This window comes from Ipomoea triloba, chromosome 4 (assembly GCF_003576645.1).
Source record: "Ipomoea triloba cultivar NCNSP0323 chromosome 4, ASM357664v1".
Taxonomy (NCBI): Eukaryota; Viridiplantae; Streptophyta; class Magnoliopsida; order Solanales; family Convolvulaceae; genus Ipomoea; species Ipomoea triloba.
This window is the reverse complement of record NC_044919.1, coordinates 5,513,261-5,540,230: the sequence shown is the minus strand read 5'-3', so window position 1 is coordinate 5,540,230 and position 26,970 is coordinate 5,513,261. Positions and strand designations below refer to the sequence as shown.

General features: G+C 32.4%; 3 protein-coding genes across 3 annotated transcripts in view; all 3 read right to left on the bottom strand.

Moving 5' to 3' along the window:
- Nucleotides 1-11,020: 11,020 nt before the first annotated feature.
- Nucleotides 11,021-11,599, bottom strand: LOC116015022 (zinc finger protein GIS-like). Its single transcript, XM_031255004.1, has one exon. The coding sequence runs from the start codon at nt 11,597-11,599 to the stop codon at nt 11,021-11,023; it is 579 nt and encodes a 192-aa protein (XP_031110864.1).
- Nucleotides 11,600-20,224: 8,625 nt separating this feature from the next.
- LOC116015018 (transcriptional regulator SUPERMAN-like) lies at nt 20,225-20,818 on the bottom strand. Its single transcript, XM_031254999.1, has one exon. It carries the CDS (start codon nt 20,816-20,818, stop codon nt 20,225-20,227), a length of 594 nt encoding a protein of 197 aa, XP_031110859.1.
- A 4,166-nt stretch (nt 20,819-24,984) lies between these two features.
- Nucleotides 24,985-26,970, bottom strand: part of LOC116017714 (cellulose synthase-like protein G2) — a 5,523-nt gene continuing 3,537 nt past the window's right edge. The window contains exon 8 of the mRNA XM_031258342.1: nt 24,985-25,725. Coding sequence (XP_031114202.1) covers nt 25,015-25,725 — 711 coding nt within the window. The 3' untranslated portion in view covers nt 24,985-25,014. The remainder of the gene's footprint in view (nt 25,726-26,970) is intronic.

Sequence of the window (26,970 nt, the reverse complement as noted above, 5' to 3'; positions counted from 1 at the left end):
TTTTTTTCTTTTTTTTTTTTTTTTTTTTTTTTTTTTTTTTTTTTTTTTTTTTTTTTTTTTTTTTTTTTTTGCGTCATTTTATCCCCTTTTGGCTCCTTTATCTTTTTTCTTCATTTCCGTTTTCTACTCCCCCCCACCCCCGGAGCATTGCCCCCCTCCCCCGTACCCCCATTAATCTCTCTCTCTCTCTTTCTCTCTCTCTCTCCGTTATTGTACGTTTTCGATTTTATTTTTTTTGTACTTTTTGTATGGGCCGGGTATTTTGAGGAGATGATAACAATGGTTGCTTCGTGTAAAATTGTATAGTGTTCGAGCTTATTGTAAACTTGTATTAATTTATTATTAAACATAATTAATAGTTTATTAATAGGCACCTAATCACGATTTTTACAACAGTAATTTTATATTATATATAAAGGTTTTTGAAGGTTGAGGCTTGATGGTCTTAAGCATCTTATGTATTTTGAGAGGTTAGGGATAACAATTATGGCCCTGTTTGGTAAATGGCTGTTAGCTGATTGGGTTGGCTGTTTGGATTAGAAGGTATGATTTGTTGATAACATTGGCTGATTGTAGAAAGTTGTTTGATAAATTAGCTGTTAGCTGATAGCTGTTTGGTATAATTTCTTTTTTCAAAAAGCTAATTGAAAAGGTTGCTTTGAGTAGCCTTTTGAGTTTTAGCATTTTGGAGTTACAAAAAGCTTATTATTTACCAACTAATAGTGATCAAATAAGTCAAAATTGGCTGATAGGCTGATTATTTACCAAACAGAGCCTATGTCTTTCACTTCCACTGAACTTTCTTTTGGCTTCGCCCCTTGATATAATGTAATGATACAAAATCATAGTTATTGTATGATTTGACAACTTGTTAAAACACAACTATGAGATTTGATTACTCTTCTAGTAAAGATCATTTCCTAATTAAAAACAGATATCATTCCATCTTATCTCTCTTCATATGTCACTTGCCCATCTGTTGCCTCTTCATTGTGCTCAAATTTTTGTTTTGATCTTTTGTTCATTTGGTGCTTTGAATGTCATTATATTAGTATCAATTGCTTTGATTTTTTGTTCTTGTATTTTTAAAACATTTATTTCCATTATAAAGTCATATATAACCAAACATCAATATTAGTAATCATTCCAATTCCACATTACTACCAACCATGCAAAATACTTCCACAAAAATTCGTTACCATTACCAAGTACAAATCAGAGTATTTGATTCCCATGTGAGACCCAAACACACCCTAAATTTTGGATGTGTGTTGTAATTTCGAAAACACAGTTGATCAGAGTACTTGAAAAGGGGATTGTCACTTTTGTGCATTAGTGAATGGTGAATTAAAAGAGTGAGAAATAAAGTGGGGAAGAAAATGAAGCGGGGTCCCTTAGAATGAACATGAATTAAGAGTTAAATGTACGTCAAGGAGGCTAAAATAGACAGTCCATGTGACTGACAGGGAGATATAAGCAGGGTCTTGGCATGGATTTGAATATAGTTGTTGAATGTAGATATTTTTCACTTCTATCTATTCCACTTTTTATGTTTGTGCTATTCTATTCCATTCTCCCATCACTTACTGCACTCATGCTGCATGCCACCACAGCCATTCACGGATTTAGTAAGTTCAATTCACGTACACTCCGGTAAATTTTCAAATCACGTTACTGTCTTTGAATTATAATGTAATAACACGTTCAGATTCTGTGTTATAAGTATCATAACCTTTAGTCTTCAAACTATCAATGATATGATGCTTTTTTGTCTTTAAGTTGATATGTTTGTCTTAATTTTCATAAATATAGTTATCGGATTTTTGATGAACTTTCACATCATATCTCTCGTTTTTCATCCGCTGAATTGCAATTCAATTCAAAGATAGTAGCAAAAATGCAGACTTCTGGCATTTTTAATCTTTGTTACAATGGTTTTTAATTAATTTTTCATTAGTGTAAAGGAATTCAATGGTTTGATATGTATTTCTAATACCACTAAATCACGGAGTTAGAGTGCGATTAAGGAGGAAGAAGAGTAATAAATTAGATGGTGTAATTCTATTATTAGTTTTGGTCAACTAAATTTTTTTTTGAGGAATAATAATTTTAATAGACAGAGGAATTGAAAGTGTGTGGTAAGCCCACCCACTTTATTAAGTCGGTTATTATGCTAGGGAACTAAAAGTGCAAATTTATTTAAAATATATTCCATCCGTTCTATTTTATGTGTCTGGTTCAATTAACGAGGCTTGACTGAAGTTATTTTTAATTAAATTTTTTATAATATTAAATTTAATATTAATATACAAAATTCATATATTTAGAAACTACACTAAAAGTACTATTAAACACAAAAGATCAAATTTAAAAACAAGTAAAAAAATAATAAAGAAAATAAACAAAGAAGAAAGAGTTGCTTTGACCAATGAATAGTAAGTAGGACAAATAAAATGAGACAGAGGGAGTATAAAATTAAAAATAAAACTAGTCCCGGCCTCCATTGAAATTATAAATCGATTTAATTGAAGTAATTTAAATGTGATTGAATTAACAATTTATGTCAAAGGCTTTATGGTTAAGCGGCATAGTTGTGGCCCTCCCAAGTGAGAGCTCATAGGTTCAATCCTCTAATGGGAGCGTTAAACAGATACTACATTCTAATAGAGTCAATAGTATTAAAAAAAGAGAGAGAGAGAGTTCATCACTACATCCACAAATGTTGGTGGTTGGCCCATTAGGTCTTAGACTAATTTTAGAAACTAAAAGAATTAAGGTGAAATTGGACTGAGTAATTGGGAATTTGAGGTTAAAGATGTTGGTGGTTGGCCCATAGGTCTAAGACTAATTTCTGAAGCTAAAAGAATTAATTAAGGTGAAATTGGACTGAGTAATAGGGAATGTGAGGTTAAAGTGAAAGGATGCAAGAAATTTAGGGTTGAAATGTGGGGAAGAGAGGGGTGGGTCACCTTGGTGCTTAGTCTAGTTGTGGGGCATGGTGGGTGGTTGCGAGTTTTCAGTGGCCATTCATATTATCGTGTAATGTCGTTTACTGTCAGTCTGAAGCCGCCCAATAAAAACAGTGACAGGGGGCATTAACTTGGCTCCTATTGGGGGCATTAACTTGGCTCCTATTGATGATTATTGGGGTACAGTGAGGTAATGAGGATAAGTTGTCTGAAGCCGCCCAATAAGAACAGTGACAGGTGAACAGTGATAAAGGGCGTTAACTTGGTTCCTATTAGAGGTCATTAACTTGGCTCCTATTGGCGATTATTGGGGTACAGTGAGGTAATGGGGATAAGTTGTCTGAAGCCGCCCAATAAGAACAGTGACAGGGAGCATTAACTTGGCCCCTATTGGCGAGCATTAACTTGGCCCTTATTGGCGATTATTGGGGGTGAGCATTAACCTGGCCTCTATCGACGATTATTGGGGTACAATGAGGTAATGAGGATAAGTTGTCGTTGGTGTCCGATGCATCTGAGACATGGTACAAGTGTTTGAGGATGATTGAGGGGCAAAATCTATTGATTTCTCATCATCGAAGGTTTTTTTACAACTATAAATAGGAGGTCTATTTTGTGCAAGCATCATAATTTTCTAAACGAGCATTTGACTTCAATTGGTTTCCACTAACTTTATTCTATTCTAGGCAGCTAGTCTAGTTGGTCTGAGCATTGTAATAACTCTCGATGGCCTCAAATGTATCTTGGGCTTGTGCTCCAACCCAATTTCTAGTATCATTTTTATTACTAACAAAAAAGACATTTGCGATCCAACATCTTATTCATTTAATATTTATTTATTATTAATTATCCAATTTTTGTCATTTACCTTATCCAATAAAAGCATGAAATGTAAACCGTAAGATGCATGGAAGTGTTACTTTTTACTAAACACAGAACATAATCATTATTGTTGTTTTTCTACTATTCCTAAGTCAAATTCTACGTTGGTTCAGGATTCCAACACCAATGGTACGATGAGAGAAATTACGGTCTGTAATACAGCGACATCCCCTCCAAATTCAAAACTCTATATATAGTCAAGGAACTTGTGTTCTAGTGACATCAAGTTACTCTCCCATATAAAAAATTGTGGAGAATATTGACTCTTTACGATTCAGTAGATTAAAAAAGTAGTTATGAACAGATACTTTGCATTGTAACAAAATTGGAAGTACTAAAAAAAATCTATCTATATATAAACCTATCTCATAAGTCATAACGAACCTATCTGCTAATGATGATTTATCATTGTATATATTTAATATTAAATTTATTTTTTTAAAAATTACTTGTTAAATTATACTTTATATTTTTCTAAATCTATACTATTAACAAAAACAATATCCTCAGTTTTAACTTCCCTCCCAAAACAGACCTATAATATTATGGTTTGCGTAATATTGTAAAATATGGTAATACAATTCTTATCCCTAATACAATTGTAAATTCAAATAGAATTCCTAATATTATGGTTTGCGTAATCTTTATATACATAAAAACAAAATCCTCCAAAACGAAATCTTCCTTCCCGCCCAAAATATTGTACATTAAAACAATTAAAATAATAGAATAATATTAAAACAATACAATTCCTATACTACAATTCCAATACAATTCGTATAAACAATAGAATAATATTAAAACAATACAATTCCTATACTACAATTCCAATACAATTCGTATCAAATAAATCTGCTATTAAAACACGAAATCCAATACTACAAAATGAAGTCTACTATTCTACAATTCCTATACTACAATTCCAATACAATTCGTATACTACAATTCCTCCGTCAATTCGTATTATAAATACATTCATCAATTAGAAATTTTATAACCTACTCACACAAATCGAAATAGTAAAACGATATTGTCACGCAAATCTTTCAACAATGTTGTTCTTTCACTAATGGGGTCTGTTTTTGTCTCTGCTTCCGACCTATCTCCCAAGACGAGAAGGAGTTGTATTAGACTCCGGCTAATGCATTGTTATTTGTCAAGGGAATATTCACATTCCACAATCAACCAACACACACTGGAGTGCTTACTCCATGACTCCCAAGTAAATGCTATTAAGTTTAAAAGTGTATATAAATTAGGGAGAGCAGATTGTGACTATATCGTGGCCGAATTTTGTTCTATGAATTAGAGGAAAAAAGGTTGTGTAAATTTTGCGGTGGTTGACATTTTGTAGTGAACACTGTAGCCATATTTAATATTTGCACCTGGAGAGCATTACAATATTTTTTTTTTCTTTCTTCAGAGAACTTGTATCCATTTACAAATCCCTAAAGAGTTTGTGGTTAAGTTCAAGAAACATTGAAGGCTCCCGAAGGAGTGGATAGCAATATGCTAAATTGCTAATTTGTAAATTCTTCTTTAAATCTTATTCTATACTAGATGTGCTTTTATTTCTTTTTTTTTTTTTTTGGTGTTTTTATTTCTTTTTGTTATACTAAATTTCTAATAGTATACATTCATGAATGTCAATTGTAAATCTTTTGTCAAGAAACATTTTATCAGACCAAAATAATATTAAATATACATGCATCCTTATTAATACTTTAAATATTTAGTTGCTACAAAATATATAAATTTTAGTTTCGCAATATAGGATACAAAAGGTCATTTATTGCAAATCTTTTGTTTGGTTTTTTGCAGATTTGATTGGCCGTGTTGTATTCATTAATGAGCAAAAAGTTGTCCAAGTTAATTCAAATCCTCAAAGGTTGATTGATTTTGTCATTGAAGACTCTTAGTATGTGTTTGTTTGGATGTCTTTTTGATTTGTTTAAGTATAAATTTAGGCATCATCATGCTCATTGTTGTTTTCACTACTCAGGGGTAGTCGGCTCACTGTTACTCTATGGGAGGAGCACGTGGATTCTGTCTTGCCTTACTATAATGTTGATTTGGCAGAACCACTGATTGTCCTTCAAGTTCCAGCATGAACAATTCTCATTGATATTTGCATATGTCATGACTATAAACAAAAGCTAAGGCCAAACACTAACTCACATTGGGTTATTGCTAAAAAAATCGGTCTTTAGTCAGGGTCAATTGTATATGGCTTTCTCCCGAGTCAGTCATCCTTTGTGAAATTCCGCCCAAACAATATTAAAGAGAAAATGAAAAAGAAAACTGATTTTACTAATTGATTGAAAATATAAAAAAATCATAATGGAAAATGAAAATTAGGCAAATTGAAAAAGGGAATGGATATTACTAATTGACTGAAAATTATTTAAAAACTTAAAAAAAATTAATTAAACATGACTGTTAGATTTTTTATAATAGTTACAATTAATTCATTCAAATATGAAGGAGGAAGAAAAACTAAATGCGATAGGGTGAAAATTAATATACTTAAGGTATAAAAGTATAATTGCACATATATTAGTGTAATTGACTAATAATAGTTGCCTAATAATTATTATGATAATAACACTGGTCGTTGAATTTATTTTTATAATAATTATAATTAAATTATTTCTCATTTTTCTCATATTTATTTTAGTAATAATATAATTACATAAGTCATATTACATATCGATCTTTTTAAGATAATTGTAGACAAACAAGTCACATATATTTCAATTAATTGAGTTATACTTTTGCACTAATCTTATAATCAAATAAATGTACACGGTCAATATTAGAATTTTTTAAATAATTTTCTTTATTTTTATTATCTAAATATATAATAAAAAATTTATTTGTGCATCGCACCGGTAATTGAACAATTATTTGCTCTAATTCAAGCAAGGAAAACACCAGACAACATAATTGATCCAACCAATTTCATCAATTGCGCTATACAATATTCGATGTTATAATTTATATAATTGTATATCGATCCAAATATTCTTAAAATATTATAACAAATCCATTCCGTGCCACGCATGAGCGAAAATACTAGTATATATAAAGAGAGAGTAGAATTTATAAAGCATAATATATATAATTTTACAAAACACGAGAAATTATAAAATATGTCATTATAATTTTTTTTACTAGAATTTAATTAAATTTATGATTTTATATTCGACTGGCCAGAGAGAGAGTTGATGGGAGCGACTTGTTGTGGAAAATTATACCATGAATTAGGGTCCACTTTGCATTGTGAATCTTGATTCAAAATGACATTCAAATTATGTTCATTTAATTAATATATTATGTGTCTGTAGTTAATAGATTATGTGTTTAATTTATAAATAAATTGAAGACACATAATATGTTAACTACATAAATATAATATGTTAACTGCGTAGACACATAATTTATTAACTGAATGTATATAATATATTAATTGTAAACACATAATTTTTAGACTAAGATTTACCACACAAGGTGGACCTTAGTCCATGGTAAAACAATTGGACCGCGGTGGCGTCAGATGACAAAGATAATGATGTTTTTCAATTTGGGCCGACAAAGGCATTTGGGCTTTAATTTAGATCTTCTCCTGACAGCTTGTCTTTGGGCCGTATTATGTGTGTAATGGTTAAAAGATCCGTCACATAAAATTGGTTCAAGTTTTATTGAACAAATTTGTTTGTTTGTTTGTTTGTTTTTTTTTTTTGAAAGGGACAAATTTGTTTGTTTTAGTTTGAAAGGCAATAATCATTGGCAAATTATGCTATGGAACCAGGTCCACCTTGCAAGATGGACCTGGGTCTATGTTCACGGCAAATTATTGTGTCGACCATAATAAAATGTACATTTTTAATGTACTAAATGTACATTGTTTTTATATTATAAAAATAATGTACATTCAGTACAAAAATAATGTACATCCCCTGAATATAATGTACATTATTTTTATACTGAATGTACATTATTTTTATATTGAATGTGCATTATTTGATAGTATGGTCCACACAGCTATGTGGACCATGGTCCACACAATAATGATTGTATGTTCACACTTTAGAACTGTATGTTCGCAATTTTAGAACTCAATATACAAAAGTACATTACTCAATATTCACAACGTTTGAATTCTATATTCACAATTTTGTTATATAGATTCAAAAATTGTGTTGTACTGTTGAACATAGAGTTTTGATACTGTTGAACATAGATTTATGAAATTGTGAACATAGAGTTATAAAATTGTGAACGTAGAACTATGAAGTTGTGAACACGAATTTATGAAATGGTGAACATGAAGTTATAAAACTGTGAACATGGAGTTTTGAAATTGTAAACATGGATTTTGAAATTATGAACATAAAGTTATGAAATTGTGAACATAGACCCGGGTCCATGACATAACAATTGGCAATCATTATATTGTGGACTAAGCCACCGTGGATCCTGATTCAATATACAGAATTTGACTTCATAAGGTACAAAATTCATGTTCATAATGCATAGAATTATATAATGATGGCACATAAACACCTAACATAATACACATACACATTATGGAATTAAAATTCATAATATGCAGAATTATATAGATGAAGACACATAAATTCATAACATAATACACATGCTCTGTATGTATTTATTTTAAAATACCGTGTTTATGTATATATGTATTATGTTAAGTCTACAGTGCACTGTGGACGTCCACGATATAAATAGATAAGTAATTCTTGTTAAGAAAGACACTTGTACAACAATTGAGTTATTAGTATCTTAGGAATTTTTTTTCATCATCCATATAGAGCCAAGAAATGATAAAATTTATGTGGTAATGTCTCACTCAATAGATAATTATGGTGAAAACTATATTAAAACCAGTAAAGTAAAGGTGGTATCATATCATTTCAAATTATAGATTGGATTATTGGAGTGAGTTCCTAGGGGAATCTTGTCAAGTTATAAACAAAATTCAAGTACTTAGAATAATATAATGCAGCACATAGTACAATAGAAAGTTCAAGTTCGAATCTTATTATAATCAAGGTTGATATTACGTTAGACAGATGTTAGGGTACTATGTACTAGTCCAATCATATATCAAAGCCATTGAAGATTCTTATATAACTAAAAAACATGAAACTGTGGTAAATCGATAAACACGGCCTAGTTTCTTCAAATCATCTTTTTATCCACACTAATTAATAAGTAGCTTAGTTTGACACTTCGTACTAGTTCTACTTTATCCAAGTAACTTTTATTATATTATACCATTTTGAATTGGTTTATTATATTGTAATCCCAATCTGGAAACTGTATACAATGTTATCAAAACTTGTTGCAAAATCCATAGTATATATACACACACATAGTATGATATGATCATCATCATCATCTCATCAATAAGACAACCATACAAGTTAAAACTAAAATCAAGAATCATTATCCACTGCCCGAGTGATTGAGCATTACAGGAAAATACTAATTTAAACCACTAAGTATGATTATTAATAAGGACACTTTAGCAGTAGAATTTTCAAGGTTATCCTTAGTGTGTGCGTGTTGCATGCATATATCATGGAGAAAAACACTAAGAACTAACCTACGCGTCGAAGATTCCTTAACTAAGAACCATCGGGGTATCCTATAACAAATTCCTCAGAAATTGAAGGCTCATAATACTACATCCAAATTTATCAACAAGAGTAGTGTGCTTCTAGTGGATGCCCATACGTGCTAAGTGGTTCTTGATAAAACCAAACATTGTTACTTTACTATGATATGATAGTGCTCTTTACGTACTACAATTAGGCTACGACGATTTTGTCACAAGATTAAAACAAAAATGGCCAGCGGCTAGGAATTTCCTAGCTCATATATCTATGTTTGTGAAAAGGGCATTTAATTCGGATGCGTTTGTATGTGTTTTTTCTCCCAAATGATAATTATTTGAAGAGTGAACAAGTTATAGTAATGAAGAATATATCACTTATATTATGGGAAAAGTTTATAGTACTTTGATTTGCATAAAATCTATATCCGCACCTCAAATGCTAACTCTAGATGAAAGCTCAAACTAAGAAATAGCTCGCATAGAGAGTCAAATTTTGAATATTGTGATAAACAAATTAATTGTCTGACTAACTACTGGGTTACTCAGTTCGCCCCACAAAAAAAGTTTACAATACTCATTGCGGACAGATAGATCGGCACTAGGTATAGGTGAAACTAGTTATACCATGTTTGGTTGTACTTGGGTGTAAAAGGTGTATATGCAAATTGGTGCTTTAGAAATTACTTATTATTATCTTTAAAAAAAAAAAACAGAAATTGCTTATTATGGTATATTAGGGTTCCAAAGAATAGAAACATACAAAGATTTTACCATATTTACTATAAAAAATATTATATATAACCATTTTGAAAATCTTACAATGCAATAACAAAATGAGTATGCTATATATGTTAAATAACAAAAGATTGTAATATATATACATAGTGATTGGTGGATCTTAATTTGGCCCTAATAAGTTGAAAACTACATGATTTTTCTTAACCTTTTCAATAAAAATGATTTCAAGAGTAATAGAAGATGGAGTCTTTGAGATATACGTAGAAAAATACTTTTTACCCCTCTTAAATTTCCTCATGAGGTGGCCTTGCTTAACTCATTGAATGCTCATCATGAATTAACTGACTCTACAGTGTCTAATCAAATTTAAAAAAAAGAAAAGTTTTTGGAGAAATGACTAGCATTATATTATATTGCTCATTGAATATAATGTATCATGTTCAAACTCAATCCCATGTGCAAAAAATGTGATGATATATGTGGAAAATCGTTTATGCAATGACAACATAAAAGCATAGAAACCTGCAGCATGTCAAACAATAGACTGAAGGATGAAATAAACTATATATATATATAGAACTTGAATCAATCAAAATACAGAAAGAAAAAAAAAACATAGATACACACACACAGCCACACCAAAACTCATATGAATGTGTGCGTGTGCAATACATGTATGTATATGCACAAATTTGTTTGAATTGAAGCAATTTGAAGACTACGTACCCTTTCTTCAACGTGTATATATGTATAAAGCTAGGAAACAAAGGAGAGGTTTTGAGTATAATTAGGAATACTTGTGATGGCCGAGTCGAAGCTCCAAATCCACTTCATCATTTTCCTCCAATTCTTCCTTCTTGCTTAGCCTTTCTCCCCCATCTTCTTCCCTTTGAGGACCAATCCTCAGTGTAAGATTCGCACCCATTAAATTTAAATCCCCATGCAGCCCTAAACTCTCCGCCTTCAAAACGCCGTCGTTTGGACCGACAACTTGCTGGTGGTAGCTAGGGTAAAACAGGTACCCCACGTGTTGTACTTGTGGCCTCGGAGACGGATAAAAACGTTGTTGGTCGGTCGGAATTTGTACGAGGTAGCTTGAGGGTGAAGATCCTTGTTGTTGTTGAAGAGGAATATTATTATTATTAGATTTTTGCTTGGCCTTCAATTTGTCCTTGCGATGAATGTTCATGTGGCCTCCCAGGGCCTGCGCGTTAGTGAACCCACGCTTGCAAAACGTGCACTCGTAGGACCGGCCCACAGCGGCGGCGGGTTTCTCCGTTCCACGGCGGCGATCCGCCTCGTCGCCGCTTGACGTGTCGGAATGGTTGTTGAGATCAGTAGTTGCGGCGGCGGCGATGATGCTCATATCGATCGGGCCGACAGGGGAGTTTTGGAGCTCCGATGTTGTTTAAGGTAAAGGTAAATACGTGGTTTCTTGGGGAAGTCTAGGTAGTAAGTGTGATTACTAGTTTTGTGAGCTTTATCGTTTACAGTCAAGTAGTTTTTAGCTAGGGTTTTAATAAAAAGGATTATTGTTTATTTGTAGTTTTCTTTATGTATTTTTATAGTCCTGGCCGGCTTCGACGTTGCAACTTCAATATTCTAATATATTCCATACGTTTTAATAGGAATTCTTGCAGGACTTGGGGCCAGCCTAGGGGTTGGTTAGATGTATTCTATACATTTTAATATTTTATTAAAAAAAATTGTATAAAACTATAATTGAGACATACATGATTTTATTTGATATATTATATATATGGTCAAGTTCACTTGTGAACAGTGCTTCCCATGCGGTCACTCACCATTAAATACGCATATATGTACCATAAAGTGTTCATAAACACACCATTAAGTGTGGTGAGGTTTGGTGAATCTTTTTGGTGTGCGGTGCGTTTTGTGGTGCATTGTTGTAATTCATTGTGGTGCATTTTCGAATACTATATGGTGCATTTATGGATACTGATGGTGAATCTGCACCGGAAGCACTATACGCATTGAGTTGAAATATACTACGTATGTGTATATATATATATATATATATATATATATATATATATATATAGAGAGAGAGAGAGAGAGAGAGAGAGAGAGAGAGAGAGAGAGAGAGAGAGAGAGAGAGGCTAATTTTTCACTTTTTGCTTAGCAATTGCTAGCTAGCAGTGTGACCAAGCAGAGCAAATACCAATATACCATTTGGTATATAGGGTTGAAATATAAGATGGAAACAAAGCTTATATATATTTGTTCACTTATTTTTATATTGAAAAGTACTATAGTGTAGTAATTGTTGATTATTATGTATTTATTTGTTAGTTGTAATACATTGTACGGAGTATATATTTATTGTATACAGCAAAACTAAGTTCTTTTTATATTGGATTAAAAAATTGATGCCAAAAACCTTGTGGTATATATATAACTTTTGCTCTCTGATTAAGTCAGAAGTCCCTAAGAGTGAAAAGTTTTCTCAATATCGCACTTACACCCTAGTATATATTCCTCAACGTTGAGTGGGCCAATATAAATGTGACTTAATTTATAACTTGTTTTTATAACAGACTTTGTTAAATAATACTGTAGCTAAATCTAGAATACTCTCAACATATTACTGAGTAAATTATATATGATCTTAGTAAAAATCTCAATAGTGTTCTTGACTACAAACTATGAATTTCTTCATCTAGCCCAAGTAATCTTTGACCAAGTCATTTTAGAAGTGCATGTTGATGTTACACTTCCAGCTTTCAACGAGTGAATTTGTTTAATCTCAGATTTAACCAATGCTAGCTATTGCCAACCTTAACTAGAAAGTGAAGAAAAATTCATTCCTCTTGCAGATTCCTTTGCGTTTCCATATTGAGACGGCGCCCTACGCGTTAACGACCTTGTCTCACAATCAAATTAGCCCTACCAGACGACAGTTGTTATAACCCAATTCAATCTTATTATGTATCCACTTTTAGTTTAAATGAAGTCCAATATTCTGCCATCGCGACACTAATTGATTGCTACTATTAGCTATAATTTTTTTGTATAATGATAAGATTTTTTATTTACTGAAAAGCCTATCGCCACTACCCAAAGGTGCGTTTTCGGTGAAATCTGCTTGTGACCCTAATTAGCAAAGGACCACAATAACGTAAACTAGCAAAGGTCGTTCGTAGCTAATTAGCACAAACCGAGAAGGCCAATAAGTCATTCTCACTTGAAGACAGTCGAACTCAGAACCATGTGGTTACCAAGGGATAATGGTAAGATAGGGCAATTAGCATTAGAGCAGACCATGCTAGTATGTGGTGTGAGGGAGCAAGTATAAGAAAATAAAGTTATGCTTTCGTTATAACTTCTGAAGTAATGATAAGCGTTTGGTCCTGACACGAATCGGAGCAACATGAATAAAAGTTGTGTCATTGTTATAGTATAATGTGTATGCAAGACAACATATAAATGCATGGATGCCCCTTTGAGATCGTTAATTAGAAGGTATAGTAATGTACTCCCTCTGTCCCATTTTACCTGTCTTATTTACTATTCATTGGTCAAACCAACTCTTTCTTCTTTGTTTATTTTCTTTAGTAATTTTTTATTATTTTTAAATTTAATTTTTTGTGTTTATTAATAGTACTTTTAATGTAGTTTCTAAATATATAAATTTTATATATTAATGCTAAACTTAATATTATGAAAACTTGGATTAAAAATTACTTCAGTCAAGCCTCGTTAAACGAATCAGACAACCATTTTAGGACGGAGGTAGGCATTTAAAAAGTGAATCATGCATAGACCGTACCATCTAGTAACCGCATATTTTGTTTGGTCCGTTGAGGTTAGTGTTAGTTGTTGTCTGGTCTCAGCAATATGGATCTGCAAGCACATATTTACAAACATTACCTTTTTGTAGTCTTATGTTTAAGATTATAGTGAAATGAAACATTCTGCTGATCATCTAGTGCATGACTTCCCCTACCCTATCTCGTATTTTCAGAAACAATCCAAACTTTTCGTCTCTTTTAGTAGTCGTTAGTTTTCGATTTTCACAGACAACTACAATATAATGTAGACAAATGGAAGTGCATCATCATCAATGATAATAACACAAGTGAATTCCCCTTTTTAACTTCCACTATTTTAATTACTTCGGATGAACTAATATTATATGGTCGAGTTTTAAAAAAAATTGTTTCAAAATCCAGAAAGATGCCATTTTCACAATTGTTATATCATAGACCAAGTCCATCTTGCATTGTGGATTCAGGTCCAAAAATTATGTGTATGTAGTTAATAAATTATATGCATATTAACTACATACACATAATATGTTAAATACAGATACGGAGTATGCAGTTAATATAATATGTATCTATGTCTTCAATTTATTTACACGCACATAATCTGTTAACTGCAACACATAATCTTAATGTCATTTTAAATTAGGATCCACAATGCAATGTAGACCTTGATCCATGGTATAATTGGCAAATTATATCGTGGACCAGGGTCCACAGTGCATTGTGGACGACCCTGGTCCAATACACATGATTTGACTTCATGATACACAGAATTCATGTTCATAATATATACACATAAACACGATATAATAAACATGAATTTTGTGCATTGTGAACATGAATTTTGTGTATTATGTTAAGTGTTTATGTGTCATCAGTTATATAATACACAGAATTCATGTTCACTATATCGTGTTTATTCGTATGTGTATTATAAACATGAATTCTGTGTATTAGACCAGAGTCCACAATACACTGTGGAACTTGGTCAACGATATAACGATTGGGTATAATTTGCCCCATTTTCAGCTTTGGGCACGGTATTTGTATACGCTTTTAGCAGCCCATATTATATAGAGTCCATTAACTATTATAGAAGTCCATTAAACCCATGGGAGTCAAACCCAGTATAAGAGATTTTGTGCTGAAGTGAAGATATGAATAAAGAAAGTGTAACAATGATAATGAATTGCACGTAAGACATACTTTTTATATCTTTAGAGTATAATAATTAGTATCAATTCAAGCCTCAAGAATTTGCGCAAGTAGTAAAATTTTTTAGACTAGAACCTTTTATTATGAGTTGAACCTCACTAATTATTACTCCGTATTATTTTTTCTATTCTCTATAAGGGAATCCATAATATTAAAGAATATTTGTGTGGTCCATTTGTGAGTTTATTTATTCATATGTAATGATACTTCAGCATCCGGAGACTGTGACACATGTGTGACATATGGTTTCTCAAAATTCCGTCTATGCTTAATATGCCCTCTTCTAATGGCATATATGGTAAATATACCCCCCCACCATCATTTATGTCGTATGTTAGGTATGCCCTAACAATATACTCTTATCTCTAACCACTTATTTCATTCTTTAAAAATAGAAATATCTTTATACTAATTCAACCGACACAGATAGGATAATGACGTGGATGGACTGGTTGGGCGGTTGACGAACTCCTCAAACTTATTTCAAAATGTGTTCGTGTGGAGGGCGGCTTGGCAAGAAATTTTGATGCCTCACGAGAAAGGTGTGTAGTTGTTGGTTTCTTGGGCATCTTAGACCACTCGTCTACCTTGGTTTTTGGCCCCATGACATAGTATTGAGGGGGGGAGGGGGGGGGGTTGTTTCAATCGAACATCATAAGCTCTTTGACCTTCTTCAGCTTGACTTCTCCACCTAGTCTACAATGTGAACCTTGTGGCCTGTCTTTAATTTATGGGTTGCAACTCCGAATTGACTAGTCAGTAGGTTGGGCTAGTGTATTGGGCCACTACGCCTAAATATATTATCTTGTAATAATTATATATACCCTTGTAACGTAAATACTTACTTTGTCATGAGAGTCTTTGATCCTATTAATTTAATATTATTTCCCTCACTGTTTTTTTTTTATATTAACTTGATTTTATTGTAAGCTCGGTCCTCTAAAAACCATTAATAACTATTATAAATTTTAGTTTATAACTTTATTTTAACATAGTAATAATGATTACCATCATTAAAATAATTAATATTTTATGAAAAATAATTTTGTAATTTTCAATTTTTTAAGAAAATGAACTAAATAGAAAATAACTATTTCTTCTTTCTCTTTCCTTATTGTTGTTGTTGTTGTTATTTTATAGAGTGATAATGCATAAGGGATGAACATTAATGAGTGGAGATGGGGTGATTCAATTCAGTTGTGTGTAAGGCTTTGAAAAGACCAAAACAAAAACTTCTGATTAAGGAAATGGCATCATCACATTTGACACCCACACATCGTTGGGAACATGCGAACTCTCTGTTTTTTGGAAATGTCATCACCTCACCTCCTCCGATCCTACCTTAAATCATTAATAACATGCAACTTCATTTTCTTATTATCTTCAAAAAAATAAAAAAGAAGGAAAAAGCTATGTTTATGTGTACTATGGAGGGAATTCATCATGCTGTCAATAGTCAATAGGTTTGAATTGAATGCGATAGAGATGGGTTCCATGTTTGTGCATGCATTTAAGATATTCCATCTTCTCTTTGCATCATTCACATCGATTTGTCAATTTTTTTTTACTTGTAATGGTTATGGACATACCGAACTACAGTATGCATTATTTTCCATTAATTTATTGCGAGTACCTTGTTCCCTGTGCATATATAAGATATTTAGTTCCTCAGTTATACTCAAATTTTAGAATTATTAGTCTTTTTTTATTTCAAGTGTAGATTTAGTTCCTTTATTATTGTCAAAAATGACAAATTTGATCCATCATATATTGATTATTTTTGCCACCTATTTGATCCCTAAATGCGATTTGTATGCATGTGGTAATAGTGTATTTAAAAAAAAAAATCTTGAAAAGTTAAGAAAAATCAAATGTTAGAAATAATTTTCAATGAATTTAATTATTATTATGTGTTTAGTAGTAATATCAAGCAGGGTAGCAGGGCAGACCAACAAAATGTTAGCCACCTTGTCCCCACCAAGGTCATGACAGGCCAATTAGTAGTTTTTTTTTTTTTTTTGAAAACACCCAATTAGTAGTTAAAATCTTAAGAAATTAATTTTACTGAAAAACTAATAATTGAAAATAAAATAATTCATAGTTTAAACATACATTAATACAAAATTTTAAAGTCAATAATGAGTTTAGATAATCTAAAACAAAATTAGCACAAAATTAGAAATTCCAAATGCTAAAAGTCAAAAAAGAAGTCAATAAATTCATTTTCTTAGGGCATCCATATCAATGGATATTGAGGGGATAATGGCGGAGAATGATCTGATTTTTAGTTTTGAAACTGATGTAGGAAAGGGATAATTAATACATTGTTACTCCTGCAAATGCCAAGTTATTGTCAGAAAAAAAAAATAACACAGAGAGATGCAGTGCGCGCCTCGCGCTTGGCGTACACTTTGACTTTGAACTTACTTTTTATTTATTTATTTATTTATTTTAATTTTCAGAATTATTTTTATTTTCTTTTTTCTTTTTCTCTTTTTTCTCTCCCTTCCCACTCTCTTTTTCCTAATCACACTTACAAAAACTCCTAAAAAATAGTAAAATAACCCCATTGATAAGGATGCTCTTATTATCTTCAAAAAAAAAGGAAAAAGCTATATATGTTTGTGTGTACTATGGAGGCAATTCATCATGCTGTCAATGGTCAATAGGTTTGAATGTGACGATAGAGATGGGTTCCATGTTTGTGTATGCATTTAAGATATTCCATCCTCTATTTGCATCATTCACATCGATTTGTCAATTTTTTTTTACTTGTAATGGTTATGGACATACCGAACTATAGTATGCATTATTTTCCATTAATTTATTGTGAGTATCTTGTTCCCAGTGCATATATATAAGATGTTTTAAAGAATATAATACAACTAGTTTGTCAATTTAAAAAGTTATTCATTTATTTATTTTTTGGAAAATGGTGATAATTTTAGTTCCTTAGTTATAACCAAATTGTAGATTTAGTCTTTTATTTATTTGAAGTGTAAATTTAATTCCTCTATTATTGTTAAAATGATGAATTTAATCCATCATATATTGATTACTTTTATCACATATCACTTAATAATTTTTCAATGAGTTTAATCATTATTATTATTATGTTTTTAGTAGTACTATCAAAGCAGGGCAGACAAAAAAATGTTAGCCCACCTTGTCCCCATCAAGGCCACACAGACAGGCCAGCCAGCTAAAAATCTTAAAAATTTAACTTTACTGAAAAATTAATAATTGAAAGTAAAATAACCCTTTAAACAAACATTGATACAAAATTTTAAAGTCAACGATGAGTCTAGATAATCTAAAATGAAACTAATACAAAATTAGAAATTCCAAATGCTAAAAGTCATATAAAAAATTAATATATAATATTAATATTAATATTAGCAGGCAAGCTTGCCCCGCGACAGGGTGTGCCCATGAGGCCCGCCTCTTGACGCCTTATTAGGTGGCACGAGGGGCCAACATAACGGCCTAAATTATTTTCAATTACTCTAGCTAGCTTCAAGGTAACACCAAACATGTTAACTAATTAATTTTTCACCAAAGTGATTTCCAAAATACACATCCTTTGAATTACTTTTTCAGGATTTTAATTGGTGAGAAAGTACCTAATAGCCTCTTAAGCGTACTTCGAAGGAGTAAAACTTGCACCACATATGTCTCATTTTGTATTCTAATTAATTAAATTAGAGGGTTTTATGTTAATGAGTAAAAAGTGAAATTATATGCAATATTACTCATGTTTTAATAATATATATCCCTAAACTACTTTTGGCCATCATATAGTTGGGAGTTTTAAAATTAGGCATCCAATTTTAATTTTAAAAGTCTAAATTGAATACCGCCAAACTTTTAAAGTTGATAAAAGTCTTTAAAAGTTTATAAAAGTCATAATTGAATACACCCCTTAATTATATTTTCACGTCTAGTCCAATGAGTAATTTGTTTTTATCCAATAAAGGAGTTCAATCCTGACCCCTATTAAACATGCATCTGAGTGATTCTTCCTCCGATCCCTTAAGGTTTGATCAACTTTGTTAAGCTCGCTCTAGTCCCTCTCTTGCATGATTACAAGATTAGTTAATAATAGTTGTCGCATTGTCCATATCTGTTCCCCTACAATGTGCTTGACCTCAACTTAGAGGGTTCGTTAAGCTCACTAATTTTACCCTTCTTTCAATTATTATCTATCAATGAAGTTCATTTTTCAATTTGCTATTAGAAAATAAAATGTGGTTTTATTTTAATTGAAGGGGTAGACCCAAAAGGAAACTAAACCAAAAAGGGATTTGCGTAGGTCGTCGAATTGTTAGTTTGGTGACAACAAGGTCTCAAGTTTGACTCCACGTATTGATAGAACTATCTATTGGCCTTAGGATCATAAAGGGGTCGACGGACTTCACCTAGAGCACTAAGTAGCGACAACCAGTTAGCTGAATTGAGTTCTTTTTTTATTCCAATTTCATACATTAATTAAACCAAACACCAATTAATTAATTTGTTAATTTAGTCTTCACTTGGTAATTTAAATATGTTGATCACATTCCTGATAAATGCACTGTCGTACTATTTGAATATATATACACAGCAACTAAATTGAAGAAGCAATTATACATAGGTCAGTTCTAATGATAGCTTAGTAGCATGGAGATCAAAGATTGAACCACACATATATATAAATCTACTTAATTAAAGAAGCAACACTAGAAATTAAGTCAAATGAACCTAACATCAAAAGACTAAATAAATATTAAAATTGGAACAATTCACAGCACCATCATATCCACCTCTTTTCATCTCCACTATTCTTGCCTTAGCTTGCCTCTGTTAAAATACTTAATGCTTCACACAAATGAAATCATCATCAGAAGTAACCCTTTTTAATGGCCATTTTTGGGGATGAAAAAAGTTTTTTCAAGTGAAATTAACCTTAATTAAGAAGTGGGGATTCCTTCAACTTCAGTGTTGCATCAGAGTCGAAGCTCCAAATCCAAGTCCTCCTTCAGCCCAATCTCCAACTCCAATCTAACAATTTCTTTCTTGCTGTGACCTTTGACTGGGAAACTTTCAGTAGCTTTGCTTCCTTTAGCCATTATTTGAGCAGAAGAAGAGGCTAAGGGTGATGGAGGAAAAGATGGTGGCATGAAGGGAACCAATGTGGGATTCCAAGAAGGAAATTTTCTTGAAGGAAAGATGTAACTAGGGTTAGGGTTAGGGTTAGGGTTAGGGTTATTAGGGTCAAGATTGAGGTTTAGAAGAGGAGAGTGGAGACCATTATTATCTCTGGGGGGTGATTGCCTCAGCCTTGCTCTATCTCTTCTATGAACATTCATGTGGCCTCCCAGGGCTTGAGCAGATCTGAAATCCCTTCTGCAGAAGCTACATGTGTAAGATCTTGGAGGCCATGAAAACCCAGCAAGTAAATCTCCATCTTTATTACTATTGTAATGGCTACTGTCAATAGTCCCATGATGATGATGACGATGATGATGATCCCATGGATCTGATCTAACCTTAGTGTTGTTGATGTCTTTGATGCTTATTCTTAAGCAGTTTTTCTCCATCCCTGTCTTTTGGTTCATGAAAAGATGAAGATGAACAAGAATGAAGTATTTTAACTTGGTAGATATTTTGGGTGTTTTTGTTGGGGGTTCTTTTATTATGGAGGATGGAAGATTTAATATAGAGGGGGACTGACCATCCAAACCTAACTAGTATCTATGTGAATAAATGATGATGATGATGACAACATAAGAACTAGAAATTCTTGTGTGCAAAAAGAGGGGATCCACATTTATTTTGTTAAAAAAAAATATTAGATATTTCTATATCAAGTTAAAATGTGTATCTTTGATTCATTAGTTAATTCACATTTTATTTATTGCTTTGATTTACGAGAAAGGCTATCGGATGCATGAGCTCGGGTTGAATATTGTTTTGTAACCCTATCTAGCAAAGGAACCACAATGGGATAAACCAGTTTAGGTTGTTCATAGTTGCCCGGCTCAAGCCAATAGATAGCTCCATCAGGAAGTCAAACTTGGAAATTGTGGTTATCAAACCAATTGTATGATCAATTCGGTTAGGATTGCCTCATTTTTATTTATTGTTGAGGCTTCAGTACAGAGAGAGAGAGATTAGACGAAAAATATGACAACTCATCATAAGGTGTTGATTTAGGTAGAAGGGTTTAGATCGATTGTTAAATGAGACCTGGCGCAGTATCAGTTAATTAAATTAGTCTCATCCAGTAGATACTTAGATTTGATTAATTTTCTTTTTATTGATACATGTAACTAGATACTATATGATGTATGCTACAAATAATCTCATGATGAATACTTGTACTCCATTTTTGTTTGTTGTGAGGGGGAGGGGGGGTGGAGGGGTAGTGGGGAGGGGGGGGGGGTTGATTGAAGGAGAAGTGCAGATGCTATAAGCTAAGGATTGTTTAAGCCAAAAGAAGAAAGCCCAATTGGGTGTTTTTTGTAGCAAATGTCTCCTATGTTTGGTCTCTCCACAGCTAAAAGTGGAACAAAATTGTCCTGCCAGATTGTACCTTTTGCTAATTCTACGAAACAGATCCAGATGATCGATGTTCCCTAGTCCTGTTTCAACTCTTTCTCATCTCTCTGCTGCAGTTTTATGTCAAATGTATTACTTTTCCAATGACACAATGATTTCAAACGACTAAAATATGTACTCTAGTTTCTGTTTTTTTTCTTAATAGTTTTCAACTTTCCTTCATTTATCTTTCCTTTCATTTATTAATTCAAAGAATGCTAACATGTAATTTCATCATTCAATCAATAAGGATTTACGAGAGATAAAAATTACATGTTAAACTATCTTGTAATTTTCTCTCAATTTCAAAATGTCATATCGCTAAATTTGTAATTATTTATTATTCAGTCTGCATTCATACAATTCTCTCTTATCTTTCAAAAATGGTCTCACTATTACATCACCTTATAAAAAATTATTTCTTTTATTAATAAAATAATAATAATAATAATAAATATTTAAAAGCCCAAAAGTGCTGATTTGCAATTCAGACACATAATTGCAAAATGTGCAATTCTGAAATGTCAGAATTGCAAAGCAACAATTTACTTGTCATTTAGAAAAAATGACATGTAGGCTTTGGAAGGAGGGCGAGGGTGTTTTTTTTATTCATTTCCCTAAGCTCGAATGTTTTTAATATTTTTTTTTTTTGTAGTCCAGAGTATAAAAATTTAAATTTTGAATTCATTTACTGTACGACCACATGGTTAAAAGCCATACGCTCTACCACTGAGCTAAGACGGCCTTAGGCAAGGGTTTAAATGATAGAATTATATGGTAGCCTTCTTTGTTAATGATGGAATGATAAAAATAAAATATAAATTAAACGGAATACTGGTTACAACAAACAAATAAAAGTTAAATGTAATGTGACAAAATTAAAAGAGTATGACTAAAAATAAAATTTGCTCTTAACAGAGTTGTCATAAAAAAGCATATATAACTCATATACATAATAATACATCATTCCTATGTCTTGTTCCAACAGCTGGGTGGGTTCAATTCAATTCCATCGAAGACATGGGGTTATTTGGACTTTGGAGATCCATAGTCTAAAAAATTGATTAGAGGTGATGAAGACTCTTTGTGCACAGAGTGTAAAGGGAGGGGTGGAAACTTATGATTGATTTGACGACTCGCAATTTACATCCTCACGGGCCCTTGGGTAGGAGTTCTGAGGGCTTAAAATTAGTCTAATATAAGCTGATGAGAAAATAATAATAATAATAATAGATTATTGTCTTCATTTTAATGAGTCATGTATGATGATTAGCTTTTCTTTCAAGTCTTGAATGTTTGGTGGTGGGTAATTAATAATTAGTACTTGGTGGCCGGATATGAAAGACAGAAATTAAATCTGAGTGAAGCTAAGGCATCCAACACCAGATTCGGTTTCCAATTTGTTCCTGAGAAGGATGAAACTTTTGGCAGAACCTCCAAACAAACAAAAGATTGTACCATGTTTAGCCCAAGATTGAGTGAATGACTGGTGGCTAAACCAGGCCTCCCATACATGCTTCCTATATTTGGGGTTGGATTTAATGTTTCAGTAAGGTTGTAAAGCCGAGAATGCAGTGATTACCCAACATATGCATGCGATATATATATATCCTTTTTTTTTTTAACACAAATATATATATATCCTATTCAACTCATCCATTACAAACATTAATGGAATATTAATTATTTAATTATGTATTCCACTGGCCTTTGCTTCAGCTTGACGCAAATTTTACTGTGGACCGTGATCCACAATGCATGGTGGTTCACGCATAAAAACGACGTCATTTTGATCAATAAAAAGAAACGATATCCGTTCCACGCTGTTAACTCGGTGTGTATAACATATTCAATTTCATTTCATATGCACTGCGGTTTCCTTTCAATACAACTACAGTTTCTTTTCGATATAACTATAGTTTCATTCGACATTATACACTCAAATAATAATAATAATAATAATAATAATAATAATAACAACAACAACAACAACAATAATGGTTGGTTTTACGGCTGCGCGACAACCGTTTCGATTGGCCAACACTACTCTAGAACTTAGCGAAAATATTTAGGAGAGAATACATGCGTAACTAAAGAATAACTACACTTGTACTGCAATCTGAACCATCTACAATATGACCCAAGGGGTATATATATATAAGAAAAATAAGCATACACAAGGAAATAAGTAAAATTCTTAATAAATATAATTTAGGAAAGCAATTTAAGGATGTCCAACTGACATGGAAGTTACCAAATTCTGATTAAGGCAAAATTTCCTAACTCTCGTCCCGAGTTTTCAAATTAACGTCAATGACCAAATATGATACAAATTAAATAGTCATACTCCTAATTTAAAAATTTTAATAGTCAAAAACAAAAATTAATACATATATCATATTCGAGAAACTAAAAATAATATTTTCTCAAAATAATAAAATATGGAGTAGAATTTAGAGTATATCTAGTAGAAACCTTTTTACAAAGGTACTTTTGTCTTTCACTTATTAGACTGAGTAGCAGTACTGGAAACAGTAGAATACATGGGAACTATCAAAGAGAACGTCATACGTTTGATGAGTGCCTTTTATCTTTCCCTTTTTGTTTGTAATAATGCGTTTGTTTCACAGAGCTGATTAATGCATTTCGACCATCCATCTTTTACTGCTCTGTAATTTGTTTTTAGATTTGGAGTTACGTTTTACTTTCTGATCGGTGTGGAACACGATGCCGTCTGCAGGCTTCATACTCGGATCCCATGGCTATATATTTTTGAGTTCCACTACATGCACTCTCAAATTTTACTCTTTCACTTTTATTCCATGATGTGACAAATAAGGATAATATTTTCATCAGGTTGGTCCCAGAAAAAGTGTGTACATCAAAAATTTGTGAGAGGAAATAAAAGTTGAGAGTAAAAAGTGGAAGTACATGTACTATTTCCTTATATTTTTTCACTTTCAAATTCTATTTTCAATTTCTATTCTCACTCTCAAATTCTTATATCTGTCACTATTTTCGAGAGTACATTGTAGGATTATAATAAGTATATCAATCAAAATATGATCTTCAAGCTAGAGTATTTTACAGTATATAACTTGTACTCCGTATAAAAAAACTCACAGGTTTCAATTATAGTTCAAACCGCCATGATCCACAAATAGTAAACAAGAAAGAAATAAAACAGAGTGATAGATTATGGATAAGAATACATATGTAACTCAATTATTTCTAGGTAATAAATTGTGAATAAGGATATAAGATCTAATCTTAACGAGTATGTAGGAGTTACATTCATCGTAGACACTTTATCACTTCTACAAATCTTGTCAAAGCGAGCTAGAGATTTTGTTTTTATGGGCAAGAAATAAATAAAGCTAAGAGTAACGAGAATTACAGCATGTAGAGCAGACAACATAGTAACACGAAGTGAAATCCCCCCCTTGTCCTTCCTAAACATCCCTTCAACAATCGGATAGTTCACCAGCAAGATGAAGAACGACACAAAAACTTGGCCAAAAAACTCATCCAACCTCAACCTCCCTACCACCAACACTTTGGCAATTCCCCAGGTTAAGGCCAACATGTTTAGCATGGTTAAGGTTACTAAGGGGACAAGAAAAATAGGCGATGCCTGGAAATCGAATATGCCCTTTTGGTACCTATTCAGCTGCTCTTCATCCACAACTTTGCTGGTTGGTATGAAGCTGGCTTTCCTGATACCAATCTGCTTCATAACTGCGTCTAGGCTGCCATAGAAATAAGCTGTTATGGACTTTATCATCCACATTCGCCACTCGTTCCACCATGTCTGGGTTGTTCCGCCGATGATCACAACATCCCACAAGTACTTTGCTAGGGGAGAGATGAAGGCGAAAGCGTATATCATGAACCATGGACTCGATACCTATCATCAATCAATAAGAGTTAGTCAAACCCCCGCACATACAGTACAGTTCAGTTGATTCTTAATTGGGGACAGATTGTGGGCAATAATACATTATCCAGCTTTGACAACTGTCAATTGTTATACCATAGACTAGGATTCACCTTACATTGTAGATCTTGATTCAAAAATTATGTCTGCAGTTAAAATATTATATGCTTTCAGTTAATATTTGTGTGGAATTGAACATAATATGTTAACCTCGTAGACATATAATCTGAATGTCATTTAGGACCAGGATTCACAATGCAAGGTAAACCTTAATTCATGATATAATTTGCCGGCAAATTGGGAATTATACCCAATATAGTGAGATCCTTATATCCAAAGTAGGCTGAATATAATTTGAATATATATCATAGTTTATTGTCACAGTATATATATATATCAACAAAAAAAAAAAAAAAAAAAAAAAAAAAAAAAAAAAAAAACATACCAAACATAAAAACTTCTCCCCCTTTTTTGCTCAAAAATTTTCTGAAGGTGTTGAAACAGAGTTTTCAACATCTTGAGTTTCTTCTTCTTCTTCTTGACTTTCTTCTTGACTCTCTTCTTGATCACCTTCTTCTTCTGAGTTTTCTCCTTGAGTCTCTTCTTCTTCTTCTTGTCTTTCTTCTTGATTGATTTCTTCTTCTGTGTCTTTCTTTAGTGCTTGCAGCCACTGTAGTACATCTTTTTTCTTCTTTGAGTTCTAGATGTCTCTTTGTGATCCTTTTCTCTTCTTTCACTATTTCTTTTAGTTTTTTCTAGAAGTATTTTAGGAGGATGGTTTTATCTGTTGGATCTTCCTTTGGAGTGGTAGTTGTCAAGTCATTTTGGTGTGTTCCCTTCCTTAGTTTGATGGTTATTGAGAGTGTTTTGACTGGAATTGTGGGTTTCTGTTGCTTGAGTGCTTGTTGGACCAGCAGTGTGTAAATCAGGTTGGGGAATATTAGAGAAGCTTTGGGGGTTCCATTTCCTACTAAGTTCATGATCTGGCTGTGCACAATCTCTCCAAAGTTGATCTTGATTCTTTTACCAATCTTGTATAGTAGTTCTGCTAGACTCCACTTAATAGTGTTTTCATGGAGTGAGGGCATCCAGTTGACTAGAGCAATCTTTTGGAGTATGGCATACTTGCTTGTCAGAGAGGCTGCTTTGATTTTGTTCTTCTCAAAGCTTACATTACCAGCTGTCAGTTCTTGGGCAACTTGTTCACTATTGATG

What these genes read in the sequence shown, in the direction of transcription:
- LOC116015022 (XM_031255004.1), bottom strand. Translation starts at nt 11,599, where the DNA reads ATGAGCATCATCGCCGCCGCCGCAACTACTGATCTCAACAACCATTCC.
- LOC116015018 (XM_031254999.1), bottom strand. Translation starts at nt 20,818, where the DNA reads ATGGAGAAAAACTGCTTAAGAATAAGCATCAAAGACATCAACAACACT.